This window comes from Tinamus guttatus, unplaced genomic scaffold, assembly GCF_059628265.1.
Source record: "Tinamus guttatus ecotype Peru unplaced genomic scaffold, ASM5962826v1 Tinamus_guttatus_pri_ptg000459l, whole genome shotgun sequence".
NCBI classification, from domain to species: domain Eukaryota; kingdom Metazoa; phylum Chordata; class Aves; order Tinamiformes; family Tinamidae; genus Tinamus; species Tinamus guttatus.
The window spans coordinates 6,267,236-6,288,267 of record NW_028288993.1 but is presented as its reverse complement, the minus strand read 5'-3'; the positions used below and the strand labels follow the sequence as shown (position 1 = coordinate 6,288,267).

The 21,032-nt window shown below is 38.6% G+C and overlaps 1 protein-coding gene across 2 annotated transcripts; it reads left to right on the top strand.

Annotated features, from left to right (window-relative positions):
* The first annotated feature begins 174 nt into the window (after positions 1–174).
* On the top strand, positions 175–21,032 carry GOLGA3 (golgin A3). Of its 2 annotated transcripts, none has more exons than XM_088532431.1 (24): positions 175–229; positions 1,898–2,248; positions 4,628–4,786; positions 5,754–5,866; positions 6,196–6,887; positions 7,686–7,797; positions 8,341–8,647; positions 9,219–9,421; positions 9,759–9,896; positions 10,513–10,674; positions 11,477–11,845; positions 12,976–13,053; positions 13,867–14,130; positions 14,405–14,499; positions 15,289–15,505; positions 16,166–16,309; positions 16,892–17,089; positions 17,634–17,750; positions 18,264–18,403; positions 18,712–18,844; positions 19,034–19,156; positions 19,243–19,407; positions 19,715–19,878; positions 20,793–21,032. In XM_088532431.1, the coding sequence occupies exons 2-24, from the start codon at positions 2,119–2,121 to the stop codon at positions 20,998–21,000; spliced, it is 4,431 nt and encodes a 1,476-aa protein (XP_088388557.1). In that variant the 5' UTR covers positions 175–229; positions 1,898–2,118; the 3' UTR covers positions 21,001–21,032. The 2 variants fall into 2 exon arrangements, with proteins under 2 accessions (XP_088388557.1, XP_088388556.1); XM_088532430.1 differs by having other exon boundaries at positions 4,628–4,909.

The window sequence follows — 21,032 nt, the reverse complement described above, 5'->3', positions numbered from 1 at the left end:
CCGCTTCCAGCGGGGCTCCCTGCGGGTGCGCGGCCCCGGTGAGGGGCGCGGGCGCGGGGCGAGGCCGGGCGAGCGGAGCGGCTTGGAGCGCGGCGCCGCGCGGCGGCGGCGGCAGCGCGGGCCCGGCGGGGAGCGCGAAGCGCGTTGCACCGCCGCGCCCTGCCCGCCCCTTCCCGCCGAGGCAGCGCCACGTCTCGGGCAGGAGCAGAGCGCCCGGCGGCGGCTCCAGGTCTGCGGGGCGCGGGGGGCGCGGGGCTGAGGGCAACGGCGGCGGCGGGGCCCGGCCCGCCTCGGCTCGGCTCGGCACGGCACGGCCCTGCGGGGCTCTGGGCCTGCACCCGGCCTGGCCCGTCCTCGCCCTGCCCGGGCTCCTCGGGCGGCGGCTGCCCCGGGGCCGGGCTCTGCCCCTTCCTCGTCACCGGGGCTTTAAACAAAACCGCGTGTTTTCCCTCCGGGTGTCCGTGGCGTGGGTGTGCTTGTGTGCACGCGACCCTTGTTTATTTAGAAATGAGCTATCCAGCGGGGCTTCGAGGCCAAAATGCACAAAACTCGTCATATTTAAGGGCAGTTAATGGAGGAGAAAGCCAATCTTCACAGACTTAGTTATATAAAAAGAAAAGAAACGAAACCAGTACTTTAAATTTGCCTAAGATGGGTATTGCTGTAACAAGGAAGCAGGTGCTGCTCTCAGCTAGGAGTCGCTAGCAAATCCTGTAATATTGGCTGGGTTTTGCAGTCTCCAAGTCGAGCCTGCCTTTTGTCTCTGGGTCCCTTTGTGGCTTGTTCTGGTGTAGCACCTATATGGTTTAGCAGCTGCTCTTCTGGAAGCTTTATTATAGGTTTTACTGCACAGAATAGGTTGTAAAATCAATAGATTGTTGTGAGTGTATATTTGACTTTCTGTGTAGTGGTGATGTCTGGTTTAGATTCTGCTCCATTTTTTTTTCTTCCTCTTTAGTGCTTCATTGCTCACCTACCTGCTGGTAGCATGTAAAAACACAACTAATACCCCAACTCAAAATTCCCATGGGGCTTTTTTATTATTATTTTAAACTGGGAATATTTGATGCTTCTTTAGTAAATCACTATCCATAACAATTTACAGTCTTCTCTGTTCAATTTATACTGACCAGCTGTTAGTAACTATTTGAACAGAACTAAATAACCGAAGTGACCGTAATAGCTTCCTGTCCCATAATATCAGCTGACCGGATCCATCCCTAAATCTAAGTTCTGGGCAGCTGGAGAATGATTTGCAAAGTCTATAAACTGCCTTTGGAAAGCTTGCCCTCGACATGCCGTGAGAGAAGGCCAGTGTTGAGTTGCAGCTGGGTCACATTCGACTGCCAGTGCAAGCTGTAATTAGAAGCTCAGGCTTTGTAAAGTGATATATATTGTTTTTTTTTCTGGAGACAAGTAAACAGTAATGATGTCATTTAAAATAATAAAGTCTGCTTTCTCTACTGCATTATAACTGAAGTCAGTAGAGCTTGTATGACCATTTGTGCTTGAAATGAAACAGTATGAAAGTCCAGACTACAATGTGCAGAGCAGGTTGCTTTCTATTTTACTAAAGTTGAGGCCAAGGAGACATATTTCCGTTAAAAAGGACAGTGATGTTAAGTCAGTTGTCTTGCTTAATATTATTTTGTGGTATTGTTACACCGGTGTATCAATGTTACTTAAAGAAAAAAAACAATAAATGCGTTAAATAGATCATGCCCTATTTGCAAAAGCAGGGTGCTCAGTTTTGTTTTATTGCCTTGGTAACCCTGTGCCCTGGTTCTGCGTGTTGAAGTTGCTGGTCTGGCGGGTTATCTGTAACTCCTACTTGTTTTCGTGCTGATACTTTCAAAGCTGTGAGAAAGGCTTGTAAAATAACTACGTTTGTTTCTAGAGAACACGGCTCCTTGGTGATTGCATATCTGTCTGCGAAGTATTTTCATGACCTCCTGGAATCACTCTGCTCCCTGCTGCAAGCCAACAATGCAAAGCTCAAACCTGAGCTCCTGTCTAACATCTTGCTGCTGCTGTTGCTGATGGAGAGAAACAGGACTTGGTAGCTCACTTGGAGACATTATTTAGAATAACTTTCCTGGGACCTGGCTCGTTTTTACAATGGACTCCTCACCTGTCCAGGATGTTCTGCTGGAGAACAGAAGCAGCAAAGGGGCCCCTAGCAAGACTGAAGAACTTCTGGGTCATAAGGCTGAGTCAGATTTGCCAGTTACAAGTGGTGAAATCAACAGTAAGTTACATTCTTTGCACAGAATCATTTCCTAGTTTTAGCAAGATTTCAAACTACTTTTCATTTTAAAACGTACTCATTCAAAACAAACTGTTAACGTACATAACTGACAGTTGATATTATTTACGTGCTGTTCATCCTATTACTCTGTCATCTGAAAGTGTCTTCAAGACAGTTTGGAAAGGTTGTTGCATCGTAAGTCCGTGAATGGAATTTTTTATTTTGGAGTAGTAGATTTTTATGTTACCTAAATGAGCTTACTTGGAAAATGTATCCCAGAAGTCTCAGCCTCTATTTATGGGAGAGAGATGCTAGCTTGTACTGCACAATTTACTTCAAAGTTATCTTCATATAGAGCCAAGTTCTGCAATTAAAAGTAAAAACAGTATCGGTTTACAGGAAGCTTAAATATGTGTGAATCTACTCAGATTTTCATGCATAGGGAAGAAGAAAAGGTCAGAAAGGACCTGTATAGATCATCTAGTCCAATCTTGTTCTCAAAGCAGATCTAGCTTCAAAAGTTAGATCCAGTTGCTCAAGGATTTGTCACCCAAATTCTCAAACTCTCCTGAGAGGAGATTCGTTAGCCTCACTGTGAAACCTCTTCTACTCTCATTGTGGAAACTTCTTCCTTTTATTGAATTGAAATTTCATACTTGACCTACAGGTCAATGAGGATATGCCCATAGGTGAGTGCCCATAGGTACATGTGTAGGAACTATAGTGATGCACAAAATCATACAAGTTCCTGGTGTAAAAGAAGCCTTTCTTGTTGGCTGGGAGGTGCTCACGTGGTGAAGCTGTTGATCTTGCACACTCGCAGCATGCTGCAGATTTGTCATCTGGTCACAGGCAAGTAGATGGAGTCCTGAGGCCTTATTTGCGTTTGTCACAGTGCCCTGTATCAGACTGGCAAAGCATAGCTGTATGATGATTCATTCACCTTTTATGTTGGGGAACAGGCTCTTTTTCTGACTTTTCCTCTGTTGGACATCTTCCAAACAGTTGAATTGTGACTTACAAATAGATAGTATGTTTTTCTGTTATTTCTAATTTAACTGCATCTTCTCCACTGTTTTAAATAAATAAATAAAACCCCACAGCTTTATGGTCACTGCTGCTGAACTAAATTACTTTAGTTCAAGGCAGCATTTTGATCCCGAACGCCTTGTGGCCTTGGAAAGCTGTCTGGAAAGCATTCCTCCAGAATTTTGCTCCAGAACCTTTTATACACATATAAAACATGCACTTGTGAAAATAAAACCACAAATAAAATATAAACTTGATATAGTAATGTCTGCAGCTTCAGAAATATGGAAAGAAACAAGATTTCTTAATATGCAAAGTATCTTGTTATTTCTGGCATCCTGTGGCTATTCATAACACTCGGCTCTTGAACTAAGTTTTGGCAGTTTAAGCTGCAGTTTTACAATGCCTTCAACACTGATTTACATTGGTTAGCTATTAGTGGAAACAGTCCTATTTTTTTTTCTCTCCTTTGTGTCCTTGTTATAGACCTGTCCCTTCCCTCCTGCCTGCACGAGTGTTTTTGTGATCACAGGGTGAACCAAATCAGCGAGATGTCTGATCCCAGTTGGAAAAGCCAGCAAATGTTCTCAGTGTGGCTGTGCGCACACGCATGCGCGTGTGTGTGTATGTGTGCATATATATATATAAAGATTCAGAAGTAAAATTCACAACTGTTTAACTCAAAACTTAGAGAATTGATGGGTTTGGCAACTTAAAACCTTATTTCCCCTCCCACCCCTATTTTGTGCAGACCTTTTGGGGGGAATTCTTGAATTATATATATTTTTTTCAGTTTATTCTTTTGATTCTTGCAATTCTACTATATTCTTAACTACTCTTTGAAAAGTTTAAAATTGTGTGTAGTTTCTGGAAGCCCTTCCCGGCCTGTGCTGGAAGCAGGGACAATGGCATGTGCTCTGCACGGTCTCCAGGAAGGTAGCACAGAGCTCAAGGGTTCTCCCTGGTCCTGCAGTTGCTGAATCTCATTTGCAGTAGGCTGCTACTCAGTGTGATGCTGAGATTGTTATTTACATGTGGTGCTTGAGCCTTCTTAGATTTAGCAGCATTAGAAACCCACCTGAGGTTTTGAAGCTGCTTTGAGGATGTTTGCAATCCTGTTTGAAGGCACTATGCAATTTTGAAGACAGTGAAGCACAGTTTTCTGTACTATTTTTTTCTGTCCTTTCCAAATGAAGGTGTAAAAGTCTCTCATAAATTTTCCTTGCCTATTAGCTATCACTAGCAGTTTGTATATTCATACTGTCTAAGGGCAGTTGTTAGCACTTGGGGGGAGGGGCAAAACTTAATGGGGTGTCTTACAGCATCGCTCTGTGTAACTTTCTTTTCCAGCTACCAGTATTAATGTCAACAAAGTGCCAAACGAAGAGGGAAGCCCGGAGATAAACAGCAAAGGTGAAGCCTGTCAGAATGGGCCTGAGTCGCTCTTCCCCGACTCTCCTTTGTCTTTCGATCCCACCAGCAGTCTGCAGGGTCAAGAGTCATCCCCAGGTGTGGCTGCTTTCCCTGGCAACCTAAGGAAGTCTCAGGGAACTAGTGCTGAGGGCATAGTTCTTAGAAAAGAAGCTTTGCAGTCTCTCAAACTAAGTCTTCCCATGCAAGAAACTGAATTGTGTAAGCATCTGTTTACTGTAGAGCCCCTGCTTTCTCTTGCTGCATAAAGCTTTTTACTCTGAGCCTATCTGTAGAATCTCTAAAGAGTTCATTTAAGCTTGGACTGAACTTCATGTTTGCAGTAAGCTTTTACTTTAAACCTAAATTCATTTTCTTTCAGTAACTGCCCTCTGCTGCGACTAAAGCACATGCCTTAACATTTAAAAATTATTCTTATGCTGAAGGGGAATTTATGCTTTCTGGGGCTGGAGCTATTCTAACTTTCCTAATTATCAGGAGTAACAGGTGATTGTGAAGGAAAATAGACAGCAGAACCAGGTGATTTTTAAGCTAAATAATAAAGTGGGTGAGTGTTTTAGGACTTATAATAAGTCTTGAAAACTCCTTATTATAAGGCTTTTTAAAAAGCCTTACTATTGCAAAGTTTTAATGTGGATTAATAAAATATAATATAATGCATCTAGAGAATAACCTTTCCCTGACCTGTAAGGGATAAATAGACTATAAATAGATAAATAGACTCTTATTCAGTTATATAATTCCACTTTTCTCAGACCTGCAGACCGGGTGTGATTAGTAGTAGTCTTGGTCTTGCTGTAGAATCTTTGTTTTTGAATACTTGGAAGCACTCCAGCAATTGTAGACTGAAAAGTTGAAATCACAGGCTTTATGAATGCTTACACAAGGCTATATCGGGGGGTGTCCTGAGGTGCATGTTGAAAGGCTTTCCTTGCGTCTCTTGCTTTAGCATGCAGCTTGTTGCTGATGGAGCTGTTTCTCTTTGCATCAGGCTTGTCTGTGTTGAATTTTTCCATCTGACAAAAAGATAACCTTTCGCTTACAGGCTCAGCAGAGTCTTCGCTCCCCTTGGAGAAAGAAGAACAAATACGACTTCAAGCAAGACGTCGACTAGAAGAACAGCTCAAACAATACAGAGTGAAGAGACATCAAGAAAGAGTGAGTGTCACAGTACAGGAGTTTTTCAACTATACAGTTTTTACAGCATTTTTTCTTTATGAGCATGCAAACTTTGGCTTTCATCTTCAATTTTCCTGTATCTTTCAGATAGCTTTTAGTCTACCTTGATTGTTTTTCAACATTTTTTTTTTTGACAGGGTCAGTTACAGATATAGTTTATGTTATTTATAAAATCTTGCATAAATTTAAGTACTAATGTAAAAGAAAGCTTAAAGCTTTATACCATAAGTTCTAAGGCAAAGTAAGTCCTTGGTGGTGGTTGAGATGTATTAATCTGGAATTTATTGTTCACTGTTGATTTATTTTAGTCTAGTCAGTCCACAACCAAAAACCGGCCCTCCAGCACATTGGATCCAGAGCTGATGCTAAATCCAGAAATCTTGCCAAGAGCCAGCACTGTAGCCATGACTAAAGAATACTCGTTTCTGCGGACCAGCGTCCCCAGGGGGCCGAAACTGGGTAGCTTGGGACTTCCATCATCCTCAAAAGAGAGAAGAAGTTCAAAATCTAAATCCAGTAAGATCCGGTCCTTGGCTGATTATAGAACTGAAGATTCAGAGACTACAAACGCTACAAGGAATTTAGTAGCTGCTGATTTATCTGGTGGGACTCTGAAGCAAAGCAGAAGTGGTTCAACATCAGTTGTTTCTGAGATTAGTCAACCTTCTGATATAGATGATCGAATAGAGAATTCCTCTTTGGCAGGAGATAGTATTTCAGAGATTGATGGAAGTGAAGTGGGAATGAGGCTGGATGGAAATGAGAGTGACAGCTCTACCTACAGCAGTGTGTCAGGAAAAGGACTGTACAGCAGTTTACAGAATGCAGAAGACAAACAGGGTATTCCATATACAATAAATGGTCAGAAGATACATCCTGATGCAATGGGGCAATTTCCCTCCATCAGTGAGGTGCTCCAGGCTGCAGCAGTGGAGCATCAAGCCCAAGAACAAGGAGTTAATGGAGAAGTACGGAGTAGGAGAGACAGTATTTCCAGCAGGTAAGAAAAAAATGTATTACAGGGAGGCCACTACTCTACATCATATTTCTCTGGAGTAGGCATTCTAAGCATCAATCTTCTGCTAACATTAGATCTAATTTTTGCCAGTGAATCAAATGTTTTATACTTAATTTTGAAATACCTGTTTTATTTTTCTTTGGGCTAAAATACAATACCCAGAGACATTAGGGTAAAATCTGTTGTTACGGACTATTCCAATGTAGACTTAATTCCCATTATGTTGAATGAAGGTTGGGAGAAGATCCTGCCATTTTCAATGGGCTCCTTGACTGTGTTTGGGAAGGAGAATAAGAAATCCGTTATGCCAGATACCTGTTCTTTTGCACCTGTAGCTATTATTCAGGGGTAATTTTCATTCATGTTAATGCAGATTTTGAGCACAAGTAGATGTGGAAGGTTATTCATCAGTGGAGATTGTAGTCTATTATGTCCATTTGCTTTTTATATTCTGTACCTTCACTTCCCTCCATAAGGAAGTTGACCTATTACGATTTTGTAAAATCACAAATATACAGTAGATTCTAGTTGCTGTAAGTATGGGAAGCTGGCATATATAATGTAAGCATGGAAGTAATTTTTAATCTTTCTGAATGGAAGTGAAGGTTGTTTCACTGTGTTCTGGATCCCTCATAAAGCCAGAAAAAAATGCCCTAAGTTCTAGGTCATGTAAGAAGTAGGTTGTCTTGAAGTCTGAACGTCTTTTAATTTCAGTTTCACTTGTCTTGAAGTAGGGTTGTATTCCAGACATCTAACTATATGTGATGTGTCTGTCTCCAGTGTGTCTATGGAAAGCTCTGTCGCAGGAACCCATGACGAAATGTTGCAGGTCCTAAAGGAGAAGATGAGACTTGAAGGGCAGCTAGAAGCACTCTCACTGGAAGCTAATCAGGTAGAAAATGAATTTGAATTTCTCTATTTAGTGAATTATATTAATATGTTAATTATTTTTCAAGTGTCTCCTACAACTTACTAATGGGAATTTGTTTTTGTAAATATATTGTTGAATAGGGTACATTAGAAGGATGTTGAAGAAAATTTTAAGTCAAAGTCTTCAAAAGGTTTAGAGGAGAGGGGGGAACAGGCTGAGTAAAAGAGACGATAAATCCAAATGAATGTTACCAATGTCTTTTCAGCTGTATTTTCTTGATGACCCTATTTAGTGTGGAAACACCTGTCTAACATGCCAATATTCTGTTCGGGTTTTTAATAAAGATGCTGTGCATCTTGTGCTTTTCTCAGTATTTTCCTTGTAGGTTGGAGAAAAAAAAAGTGAGCTATCACATTTAAAAATCATTTTACAATGAAGCAAGTGGTCTTCAGTACAACCTTTTAGCTAGATGTCTGTGTTAGCCATTAATATATTTGTCCATTTTCCTAATATACTATTACTTTCTCACGAGACTTTTGTATATAACTTTTTGGACACATTCAGGCTCTTAAAGAGAAGACTGAGCTCCAGGCACAACTTGCAGCTTTGAACATGAAGCTTCAGGCGCAGGTGGAGTACAGCCAAAACAGCCAACAGAAGCAGGAATCTCTGAGCTCGGAAGTGGCCACATTAAAGCAATCATGCTGGGATCTGGAACGAGCAATGGCTGACCTGCAAAATGCCTTGGAAGCCAAGAATGCTAGTTTAGCTTCTTCAAATAATGATTTGCAGTTGGCAGAGGAGCAGTACCAAAGACTAATGCTGAAGGTTGAAGATATGCAAAAGAATGTCCTCACCAGAGATAGCACAGGTGGGCTGTTTGTATTTTCAACAAAATTCTGAAATTTAAGATCAGATTGATTAAGATCTTAATTCAATTAAGATTAAATTTGCCTTTCATTAATAGAATATTAATCAAATGGTCCTAATTGTAAGGTGATTGTTTTCTGTTTTGTGTCACAGGAATGTCACAATTTGCAAGGTACTTCTTCCTTAGAGAGGGAGGCATAAATAGCTTAAGAACCCTTTGAGAAAGGACTCGTGTTTTTTTTAAAATGGTACAAAAACTGATTTTGTAATGATGAACTTGATGTGAAGATGTGTACCTTCAGATATTTTTAAGTAGCTCTGTTCAAGTAGTTCAGGGTTTTTTTTTTTTTTTTCTGTAAGTAACCTTGGACACCTATCTTACTTTTGTTCTGTTTAGAACCCTGATACTTTGAATTCTAGCATTTCCTCTTACTTCTGCAGGAACAGACAATTCTTTATGTAGTTATGCACATGAATGCTGTATGAATATAGCAATAGACTTTGAAAACATATAGATTAAAAATAGAACCATTGAGTATCATAGGCTGAATTCTTTGTTTTTCTTTTTCTAGTTCAGGATTTGCGACAGCAATTGACTTCCTTACAGAGCCAGCTGCAGAAGGTGCAGTTAGAACGGACTATGCTGACCAACAAGCTAAAGGCATCCGAAACAGAAATCTCTTCCCTCCAGAACGTGCGGCAGTGGTACCAGCAGCAGCTGGTGCTAGCACAGGAGGCCCGTGTCAGGCTGCAGAGCGAGATGGCCAATATACAGGTATTATAGCTTACTTGCACATAGGGCTGATGATCTTTTCTTCTCTGCTAGTTTTATTGAGATGACATTGTTTGTGAACTCTGAGCGAGCCAGTTTCTCTTGTGTATTCTTCTGGTGGAGAGATTTTTGTGGATTTTTTTGCTTTTGATCATGAAGTGTTAACTCATATTAATGTTGAGGCATAGATTTGACCAATGTCTGCATTGCCATGTAAGTAGTAGTTGAGATAAGACACAGATAAATTTAACTTTTTTTTTTCCCCCTATAAAAATCTTCTTTATTGGCCAAGCTTTGACTCTCTCTTTTAAATCTGCCATTTCTTCCTTCCTTCCTTCAGGCTGGCCAAATGACCCAAGCAGGTATGTTGGAACACCTCAAGCTGGAGAATGTGACATTGTCCCAACAGTTGACTGAGACCCAGCACAGATCTATCAAAGAAAAAGAACGTATTGCGGCACAGCTGCAAAACATTGAGGTAAGGTAGTAGATGATCCCCAGGACATTGAGGCTTTAGGTCATATTCATGAATTATGTCTGCCTTAGGTTTTGTATTTAGGTTTCACAAGCACTGTATTTACAAAATCAAAGGTTTTCTAGCACAGGGGCATTGAATTATTATGTATTAATTCAGATGCTTCTAACTTGTTAATAATTGGATGATCTCAAAGTACCTTCTTGGAAATAATAGATTCTCATAGCTGCTTTCAAAGGCCCTTATATATATTACTATCATTTCTGTGATAGTATCCAGTGAACCTCTTTTGCTTTGGCATTTTCCAGACGGTTGGATTTTAGTACTTAAAGATTCTTTTTATTTACATCTTCTTTTATCAATTTGGGAAGGACATGATGTTATTTAATATATATACGGCATTCTCTGATATTCTAAGGTTTCTTCTAAAATGTATGAGTGGATGACTTAAGTAAAGATGTAGAGATATAAAAGGCAGCCAGAATTATGTTCACTTCTCTGCTCTTTTTTTTTTCTCCTTCAGAAATCTTGATATTTTACTCTTTCCCCCTTTCCTACCTCCCCCCCACCCCTTCCCATGATATTGTAAATGTCAATTTTTTTTTTCTTTTTCGTGGAGGCTGACATGTTAGATCAGGAAGCTGCATTCATGCAGATTCAGGAAGCTAAAACCATGGTGGAAGAAGATTTGCAGAGAAAACTGGAAGAGTTTGAGGATGAGAAAGAACAGCTTCAGAAAATGGCTGATTCTGCAGCAACGCTGGAGCAAGAATTGGATCAGGTAGACTGGGCAGCATCTTAAGGGTTTTGAATATGTATTTGGTTGAAAAGGCAATAGTAAACAGATGCCGAGTTCTGAAAGGTTGCTGCAGAGATGAAATACATATCAAAGTTTCTCAATCCCAGGTGAAAAGACTCCCTTTCTGACCTGCCTTAAGTATCATATGACATTCTCTTTCTTTTTTTACTGTCTCAGTAAAGATACTTTTTTTTTGGTATTTCAGAACTAGTTTCTTGTAGATGTTAGATTGTTAGTGAGTTCAATATGTAATTATATATAGACAAGAAACACATCCATTAAAGAAGTCTTCTGTTAGATAGTATATCATTATTATGCTTACCGAGTAGTAAAAGTGCACTTTGCTACAGAGCCTCGATGCAGCAGTATGAACCTAATATGTAAAGGGTGGGAATAAAATAAATTTGTGATATCTCAATATTATATTCTATGTAATTACATGGCTTTAACATCAGTAACACTGGATTTGCCTTGTGTATTTACTTTGGATCAAAAATCCAAACTTAGAAATCAAAACTTTAAAAACTGTGAATTTTGCTTAATTTTACGTTTCTCGTTTTGATTGTTGCTTAGCCTATGGATGCTAAAAGATGCTATACAAGGCAAGAAATGCCATTAACAGAGCAAATGTAAGATATGCCAAGGAAAGGTAGAAATATTTTCACCTTCTGCTATTTTCTCCTAGAAACTCGGTGGCAGTTGCTATTTTCAGTTTTATTTTTGTTGAACTGCATTAGCAAATATAGAGTTTATATTAATTTAATCTTAAAATACTTTTTCTCAGGTCAAGTTGACCTTGCATCAGCGAGATTTGCAGCTCGAATCTTTACAGCAAGAACATCTAGATCTAATGAAGCAATTCACCCTCGCCCAAGAGACGTTGCACACCAAAGAGCAGTCCCTGGATGACTTGCAAACACAGTATGATGAACTGAAGGCCAGATTAGAAGAGCTCCAAAGCGATGCTACATCTAAAGATGACATGATCCAGTATTTGCAGAACGAGAAAATTGTTCTGGAAGTAGCTCTGCAGACAGCAAAGGCAAACAAAGAGCAACTTGATGAAGAAGCAAAATGCCTTGGAGAAAATACAGAAGTAACATCAGAAATCTTAGAACAACTGAGGCAAGAAATAGCAATAAAGTCAAGCCAGGTAATGAATCTCTGAAAGGATCCTATTTAAAAATAGATGTTGCATTTGAGTATTGCCAAAGGCATGTGCCAGAGCAAAGTACATTAGGAGATATGTGTACACGGTTTTTAATGTATGATTTAGTTAGTGGGAACATTTTAGTTGGGTAATGTTTCCCTGTTGGGACTATTTGACACTTTATATTGTTGCAGCATTGGGATGTTCAGTTTAATACCACGCAAATGCATAAATGCATATAAACACCAAGTGATATGAAATGGAAAGATGAGGTTAAGTAATCTTATTCTTTTTCCCAAAATCATCATCTTTCTAACATACATGGGTTTTAAGAAGTAATCTTTCCAAGTTGTCACACAATTTTCAGAAGTAACTTCCCCTTTCTCCCTTTCTGTAGCACTGAGCTAAAGCTCTTTCACTTGCAGAAATGTGGTCATGTTTAGGTGTGTCTTTTATTTTCAAATGATATACTGGGTTTTCCTTTTGAATATTGTTCTATACCAGCTGAGTGTTGTTCCTTCTCCTCGGCCCAAGTCCCTGAACTAATTTACCAGCACAAGCTTAGTGCATATCCCTATGCTTTCTGTGGCTGCTATAAATTATAGTCAATCTTTGACAGTTTAGTTCCATTATCAAGCTTGTTCTGTTACTTTTAGAACATTGAAGCTCCATAGATTTGGTAATCTTCAAAGAGATTTATTTTGAAGATAGTACTAAGATTTGATAGTAATACAAATAGAAGTATAAAATAACCGTGGAAGTACATTTAACATGAAGATTGCTTTCCCCCGCCCCCGGCCCCCTTCAAAGAACCAGGTGTTTTCTTCATTTGGCCATATATGTATGAACTGGTGCCATTTGGGTACAGCATATGTATGTTAATCATGCATACTAAACCTTTAAGGATAAGAGGACATTTTATTCCTGAGACATAATTCCTCACTATCTCAAACTCATGATGCAAGTCTCATTATGACCTGATTTGTGTGGATTTTCTTTTAGTATAAAATGTGTTATCTTGCATTGCTGCTCTGATGTCTATTCAGAAACAGGTCCTCTGTCACTGCTTGAAATAATTTAGAGTACAAGTAAGGTAATATATTCTTGGTTTGTTTTTTGTTTTGCTCTGTCAGGTAGAAAATTTACAACAAGAAAATTCCAGCCTTAAAAAACAGGTTCAGAAAGTGAAGGAGCAGTTCCTGCAGCAGAAGGTAAGCAAAACCAAGCTATTTCAAAGAACTAAAAGCAAACATTATGCTTTCACTATAGTAAATACATGCTCTCAGGGCTTTGGTGAAGAAATTTGAATTAGTTATCTGTATCAAATTATAAAGTTTTAATATATTGTAAAATTTCTTATCTTGATTTCTATCAGTATTATCATAAAAGCAGATCTACCAGCGATTTCATGCTTTCTTTGAAGTTTAGAAAATTTAAAAACTTGAATGTCTGGTTTGATATTAGGTAAGAGCTTATGGAAAAATACTGATGAGAATTCTGAAATGTCATTGTTTTCTCACATCTTATAAAACAGTACTTGAGAAATTACTTTTAAAATAAATGCTTTATTGTAAACTTTATTCAAAATTTACCTAGATTTAAATGATAACTTTAAATTTTCATTAGTGTTGCACATATGGACATATGCAGTGACAAGATTAATTTACTATCTTGCATATCAACCCAACACCGAAGAGTTTTTTTGGCATGTTTGATTTAATTGAGAAGACTGTTTGAACTGTCAGTCGCAGTTGATCTGTCTTTATGAGAAGTGTTAATTGTATGACTTGTAAAATTGTACACAATTAGCAGGTCCCATAAAAGAGTACACAATAGTGCTGTAAGCACTTTTAACTCTTTTTTTTTTTTTTTTATCCTCACTAATAGTTATTATTTGATCCAAGTTTGAAAAACTCTCTGAATCAGAGTGAAAAGAATTATGGTGTTTCTGTATTCTTTGACTGCCCCGCCCTGGGCAGCTCCAACAGAGATAACATTGTTTTCTTGAAACTCGTGTGTCCTAGGTAATGGTGGAAGCTTATCGAAGAGATGCAAGTTCTAAGGATCAGTTGATTAGTGAACTGAAAGCTACAAAGAAGCGACTGGACTCGGAAATGAAAGAGTTGAAACGAGAACTACTCAAACTTCAAGTTGAAAAACAGTCGCTGGAATCTGAACATTCAAAGCTACAGAAGGAAGTATCTCAGGTTCGACAGCAGATGTTGGAAATTGAGGATCATCTTCAGTCTGTGCAGAAAGAACGTGACGATATGGAGAAACGCCTCCAGGTCTGGAAGTTAAGCTTTGGACATTGAGAGAGTGCTACATGCAGGATATGGTGCTACATGTATTAGTTTTGGAAATAACTTGCATGCCGTCATGCAGTTTAAGAGATAAAAGTCATTTTGACACTTCATGCTGAAGTTGAACTAGATCTTGCCATGACTCAGTAGCTATTATTAATTATTATTAGTATTAGTTATTGTTTTAATATCTAACATAAAGCAAGCATATAAAGACTTCTTCCCTTACTTTCATCTTTTTTGTCTCCTCACTATTAAGTCCTTGCAGTTTGATAAGGAGCAAATGGCATCTCTTGCTGAGGCAAATCAAGCATTGAAACTACAAGTAGAACAAATGCAAGAAGAAGCCAAGAAGTAAGTCTGTTCTTTTAGCATAGAAAAAGTAACTATAGCATTTATTTTTCATATTCAAATTCTCGGCAGTCAGTCTTTGTCTTATCATTGACCTAGTCATTCATTTGGAAAATTTGAATAACAATCTGCATACCACGATACTGCTCTTCAGGGGTTCCAGCTTATTTAACCAATAGCGTAAGCTATTAAGCATATATATTATGTTAACGTCTCATTAACATGTTTACTGAGCTAATTTTGGTTTCCATTCTCTGAATTTTAGTCATGACTGACTAAAATGTTGGCATTAATAAGAGCAAATGTTTATGGTATAATCAGATTGAAGGTTTTGGTGATACGATGTAGCTACTAAGGATCATAGTTTAAACTCAGACTCTAAATTTCATCTTTTTAGAGTAATCTTGTATGTATTCCTTAATATTGGAGTTTTAATAATTCTCACGAATGCAATTATCATATCATTTGCATAGAATATAATGGAGAGTCTTAGAGCCATTGCAGGGCATAGGGCAAGTCCTACCGTACCAGCCTGGGATCCTCTGAGCTAAGTGACTCTGGGACAAGGGAAGTAAAGTTAGAAAACATCAACTTTGACTTCAGTAAGGCCCTTGGCATCATCTCACATAGTACCCTTACAGCTCCACTGATGAAATATGGAGCAGATAAGTGGACTATGAGGTAGATGTGTTTTTCCACCCCCACTCCATTTAGCTATGTTAAAAATCAATCCTTCGATATTATTTTCAAGCATTTTTTGTTTTACATGTTTTGTGTTTCCTCTCACTCCAGGGCCATTACGGAACAGAAGCAGAAAATGAAGCGTCTGGGGTCAGACCTGACAAGTGCTCAAAAAGAGATGAAGGCAAAACACAAAGCTTACGAGAATGCGGTTGGCATCCTTAGTCGTCGGCTGCAAGAAACCCTTACTGCCAAGGAATCTGCTGAAGCAGAGCTGAGCAAACTAAAGGCACAAATTGCAGATGGTGGAAACAACCAGATTGCCCAAGTATGCAGAGGTCTTTTAACATTATTAGTTTAAAGATAGGATTATCTTGTTACAGAGTACCAATCTTAAAATATTACATTGCACTGAGGTAATGAAAGTAGCTGGAATATAGAACTAGATAAGAACATGGTGTCAGTGTGTTGGCCATTGAGAATTTCCCTAATTATGTTTGAGGCAGGTAATTTGACAGGCTTTGTTTTACTGGCATATTCATGCTACCAAATGCAAACCAAGTTCAAGAGGAGCATCAGCTTTGCTGTTAAGTTTTCTGATTTACTATTCATGTTTTGGTTTTTTAATTAAAAAAAAAAAAGTGCCTGGAGCTTTGCCAGAGTTTTCTCTTACTTTTCTTGCTCATTGACAGTTAAAAGTTCTTAAGAGTAGCCATAACTTAGCAATATATGATATGCTGTGGTATAGTTTAATAAGAGAATTAATTGGGGGGATGGGAGAATAGAAAGGAGGGCAGAAATAATTCCATGGAGTCAAATATGAAACATGCCAAAAGCAATAATTCGATTTGAGCAGACAGCTCTGAGCAAGCCCTGTGCACTAACAGGTAGTTTGATGTTTGCTAGAGAAATAAATATTTTTTGACAAAACAAAGTTGCCTCTGAAAATGAGTGTGGTGGTAATCAGGCCTGTGATCTTTGTCTTCAGGAAAAGATTCAAGCTCTGGAGACGGAACTACAAGTTGTTAGTAGCAGTAAGTTGATGCTGGAAAAAGAGTTGCAAGAAGTGATTTCACTTACCAGCCAGGAGCTGGAAGAGTACCGAGAGAAAGTGCTGGAACTTGAGGATGAGGTGATTGCTTCAATTTACATTGTACCTGGGGAGATGGTCATAAAAGGCACCTGAAAGGCGAGGAGAAATTTTAGTACCATAATTTTATACTAACAATGTAGGAATTAGAATCTTACATAGGTAACATTGTTTCTGTGACATTTCCTAATTTTGCTGCAGAGAGCTAACCTTCATGTTTTCATGAGGGAAAAGTAGTTTCTGTGTTAGATACTAACTTTATCTCATCATGAGATGGTGGGTGTGCATGAATCAATAGGAGTCACAGTTGCCTGGTGATTTTGTGGAGGGCATTGCCTGTAAGGTCATGGAAGAAGAAAGAAAGAAAAAAAAAAAAAAAAAAAAAAAAAAACCTAATCCAATCACACGTCTTCTGCATCTGAAAAATTATATACGGGTTCTGCTTTTAGCAAGGTTTTTAGTCTTCCTAAAGGATAAAAGAATGTTAAGTGAACACGTTTTTAAAGTGTCCTTTAAAAAATCAGTAAGTAAAAACACTAACAATAAAGTTAAATGAGTTTAGATCACAACTTCTTCACAATATTAATGTGATTTTTTTTTTTCCCCTCTTCTTTTTTGTTATAGCTTCAGGAATCTAGAGGCTTTAGGAGGAAGATAAAACGTTTAGAAGAAATTAATAAGAAGCTGTCCCTTGAATTGGAACATGAACGAGGAAAGCTTACAGGTCTTAGTCAGGCCAACGCTGCTTTGCGAGAGCACAACAATATCCTTGAAACAGCATTAGCAAAAAGAGAAGCAGATTTGGTACAGCTGAACCTACAGGTATTCAACTTCTGGCTGTAATATCTTAAGAGAGCAATTTAGCTAGTATTTCTGATAACCAGATTTAGAAGTATTCATTTGTACAATTAGATGCAAATTATTGTTAAAGAATATGTTGCTGTATTTTTTCCCCTAGTTTTTTTTTTCCCTAGAGTTGTTTTTCTTGGAGAAAAATCACAATAAGAAATATACTTGCAGTAGTGAAAGTACTCTGTATTTAAGATGGTTGGAATCTAGCAATGGTGTCATGTAGTGAATCACTGAGATTAATGTTAATTTTTTATGCCAATGGTAACATACTCCTGGGGTAAAGGAAGGAGTTTAGACAATGAGTAGCCTTTAACACACAACAATTTAACCACGGCTACTTTTATGTTTGAATGGAAGAATTATCAGTGAACAGGGGAGGGCAGTTTTGCAAACCCTGCATTGGCTAGTATTTAAATGCTTCCCATATTCGTGTTTCTGGTCTTCCAGTGAGTCTACACAAAAAAAAAAAAATCTATTTGTACAACTGAATCTTTGACTTTGTGAAATGATGCAGGTTCAGGCAGTTCTAAAGCGGAAAGAGGAAGAAGATCAACAAATGAAACAGCTTATTCAAGCTTTGCAGGATTCATTGGAGAAAGAAAAGTCCAAGGTTAAAGACCTTAAGGAACAGGTAATGAGACATCTTTGGTTTTATTTATTTAATAAATGAGTTAAATATAAAGTACTTGAAAAATAGCTTTGAACAAGCAGTGTTTCCTATGGGGTTTCTATCACAATGTCCAGCGTATGACAAAGCCTTTGTCTCCTGTGCTATGTCGTGCATTTGGCATATTTATTGACTATTAGGAGATCCATTTTAACTTGTAATGCATGGAGTATATCCTGAAGTGATGATACTTTATCAAAAAACTTGTAATGGGAAGACAATATAAAATGCGGTTCTTACATTATATGATTATTAGGTACTATTAGCATTAATAAGGATAATACTAATAATGAGTGTTTTAGACAGAAATAGTAAGAAAACAAGCTTCAAGAAAACAAGAAACAGCAAGCTAACATAACAGTAAAAGTTGCTCCGCAATGTTTTCTATCCCCGTAATAGCTCCCCTTATGAGCTGCACTTACAAGCTTACGTTAGCTTGTAGGTAAAGAAAAGATACTTCTTTTTATTCCTATGTAGGTTGCAGCAGCTAAAGCAGATGCAGCACATAACCGTCGTCATTACAGAGCTGCTGCTCTCGAGCTCAATGAAATCAAGAAGGAGCTGCATGCCAAAGAACTGCTTGTCCAAGCCCTTCAGGCTGAAGTGGACAAACTGCAGTAAGTGTTCTGTAATAAATGTCTATGTTCCTAAAACATAGACTGGATTGTGTGAAAATGCCTGTCTAATTTAACATCTTTTCATGACGTAACTCCCGCTGTGAAAGTGTTAGCGAAGCTGCCAGTCAAAGCTGTAACTAATCAGGTTGTGTGCACTGTCATTTAATAGACAGATAATTTGTGCCACAAAAGGATAATCTGTATCACTTATGGTTTCATAGCTAACACAGTGAAGTACTCCTTCTAAAGAGCAGATTGAAATAACTGCTATGTCTGTTTCTGTTAATTCTGCTAATTCTGCTGTGTAGGGTAGAGGATGAGAAACATTCCCAGGAAGTATCACAGTTTCAGGAAGAGTTGGCAGAGGCCAGGTCTCAGCTCCAACTTCTGCAGAAGAGCCTGGATGAGAAGCTTAGTGAACAGCCAGGAGTAAACCAAGAGGTACAATTAAACATTGTGTTTCTTCTTACCTAGCTGCCTGAAATACATGGTTTAATTTACTCTTTCTTTGTCTTGTTTTACTAGGTTTTCTTAGAAGCAGGAAAGGTTCATAAGACATAAATGATTAAATAATTTACATTTTGTGAATAATTGTTCCTACAGAGAATTCTAAACATTTTTTTGTGATAGGTGGAAGACCTCAAGTGGGAAGTAGAACAAAAAGAAAGAGAAATTGAAGCACTTAAGCAGCAGTTGGATATGAGTGAACAGCGCAGCCATAAGGAGCTGGAAGGGATACAAGTTGTCCTGCAGGTATTTGATCTAGCTTTTTTTTTTTTTTTTTTTTTTTTTTTAACACTTTCCTTGTACTGTATTAATTCTGTTCTTTTGCCTTGTAGAATATCAAGACTGAGTTGGAAATGGTGAGAGAAGACCTGTCAGTAACTCAGAAAGACAAGTTTATGCTCCAGGCTAAAGTGAGTGAACTGAAGAACAGTATGAAGTCCCTACTGCAGCAGAACCAGCAACTGAAGTTGGACCTGAAGCATGGCAAGATGAAGAAGGTATTTAAGTAGAAAGAATGCACATTGTAGTGTAACTTGCTTACAGTACTGGAACAGTACAATCCTTCTAGATGGTATTAGTTTACTTATGGACAAGGCTAGCAGATGGCAGTAGGTTAGGAACTTCTTATTGTGAACCGTGAAACATTATTAATGTGCTTCTGGATTTTGCTCTGCAATGCAGATAGTTACCAGTAGAGTGATGTGAGACACTTTGTGGTAGAAGTGAAATTCTTGAAAATAGCCTAATTCTATTTCTGTCTTTTTTTTCCTCTCTTTCTTTCTTTCTTTGTTTTTCCTTAAACAGAGGAAGGAACTGAAGGGAGAGAATAACTCTTCAAATCCTGTGACTCCAGTGAAGATTCCAGATTGTCCTGTCCCTGCTGCCTTGCTGGAAGAACTGTTAAAGCCATCGTCAGCTATGAGCAAGGAGCCTTTAAAAAATCTGAACAGCTGTCTTCAGCAATTAAAGTATGATCTGTTATTTTAAACCACATTAATCTTAAAAATGTGTCTAGAGAACATTTGCTGGTGTGAAGGGAAGCAATAGATTTGTGAAATGAATTATTTTTGACCTTATTAGGGCTATGCATGAGGCATTAAGATGCTCTGGCATTTGCAAGTGTTTGCTTATATGGAAATGACAAAGGGAAAGGGAGGCCTTGACTACATACTAGACAAAATAGCCATCCTAAGAAATTGAGTATTTGTGCTCAAATAAATACACTGCAGAACAAAAGCAGCTATTTTTCAGTTATTCTTGCTGCTAGAGATATTTATCTCTTTGCAGTATCAGCAAGGTTGCTTGTGATAGCGATCCAGGTAGTGTATTTATTAGAAATCTCTGAAGAGGCATTTCTCTACTGCATAAATACTTTTTCATTTCTTTATTTGCAAGATTGCACATGAGAGTCTGAGTGCGAAAGCTACAACTACAGGAGGATGGGGCTTTCCGGTTAATGGTAGAACAGGGCTGGATGGATGGGCTTTGGAGGGTATTTATGGGGAGGGAGAGGTAGCCTGTGATGATGATGCATAATCTTGTACTGTCAAACTACTCTCTCTACTAAATTGATACCACATAGAAGCATTCTTGTGTGTGTGTGTTACTTTTCTCTGCTTTCCTCACCTCTGCCTTCCACGTTGTCCCTTATATCTGTGAGAGTTGTAGTTGCTAAGTGCCTTTGCTGAGGAAATAGTGCTACATCATGCCTGCCAATGAGCACATGCAGCAAAGGAGATGCTGCATTGTTGGCCCTTATTTTTCAATTATGTACATTCTGTTTGTTTGTTCTTAAATGGCTGAAGTGTTTTAGTGAGTTTTTATTTAGCAGTTAGTTTTCTGTTTGCTAATTGTTTTTTCTTGTTTCTGTTATTTTTAAAAGGCAAGAAATGGACAGCCTTCAGCGTCAGATGGAGGAACACACCCTTACCGTGCACGAATCCATGTCTTCATGGACTCAGATTGAGGGGCAGCTAATGGACATTACCTCTACCAGTCTTGCAACTGCATCAGACCAGCAGGAGATTCCTGATGTAGATGAAAAGAAGCAGAATTGTGACACTAGTGACAAGGAAGCTTTGAAACAATAACCTCCTCAGCAATTGTCTGTCTTCCTATTGCT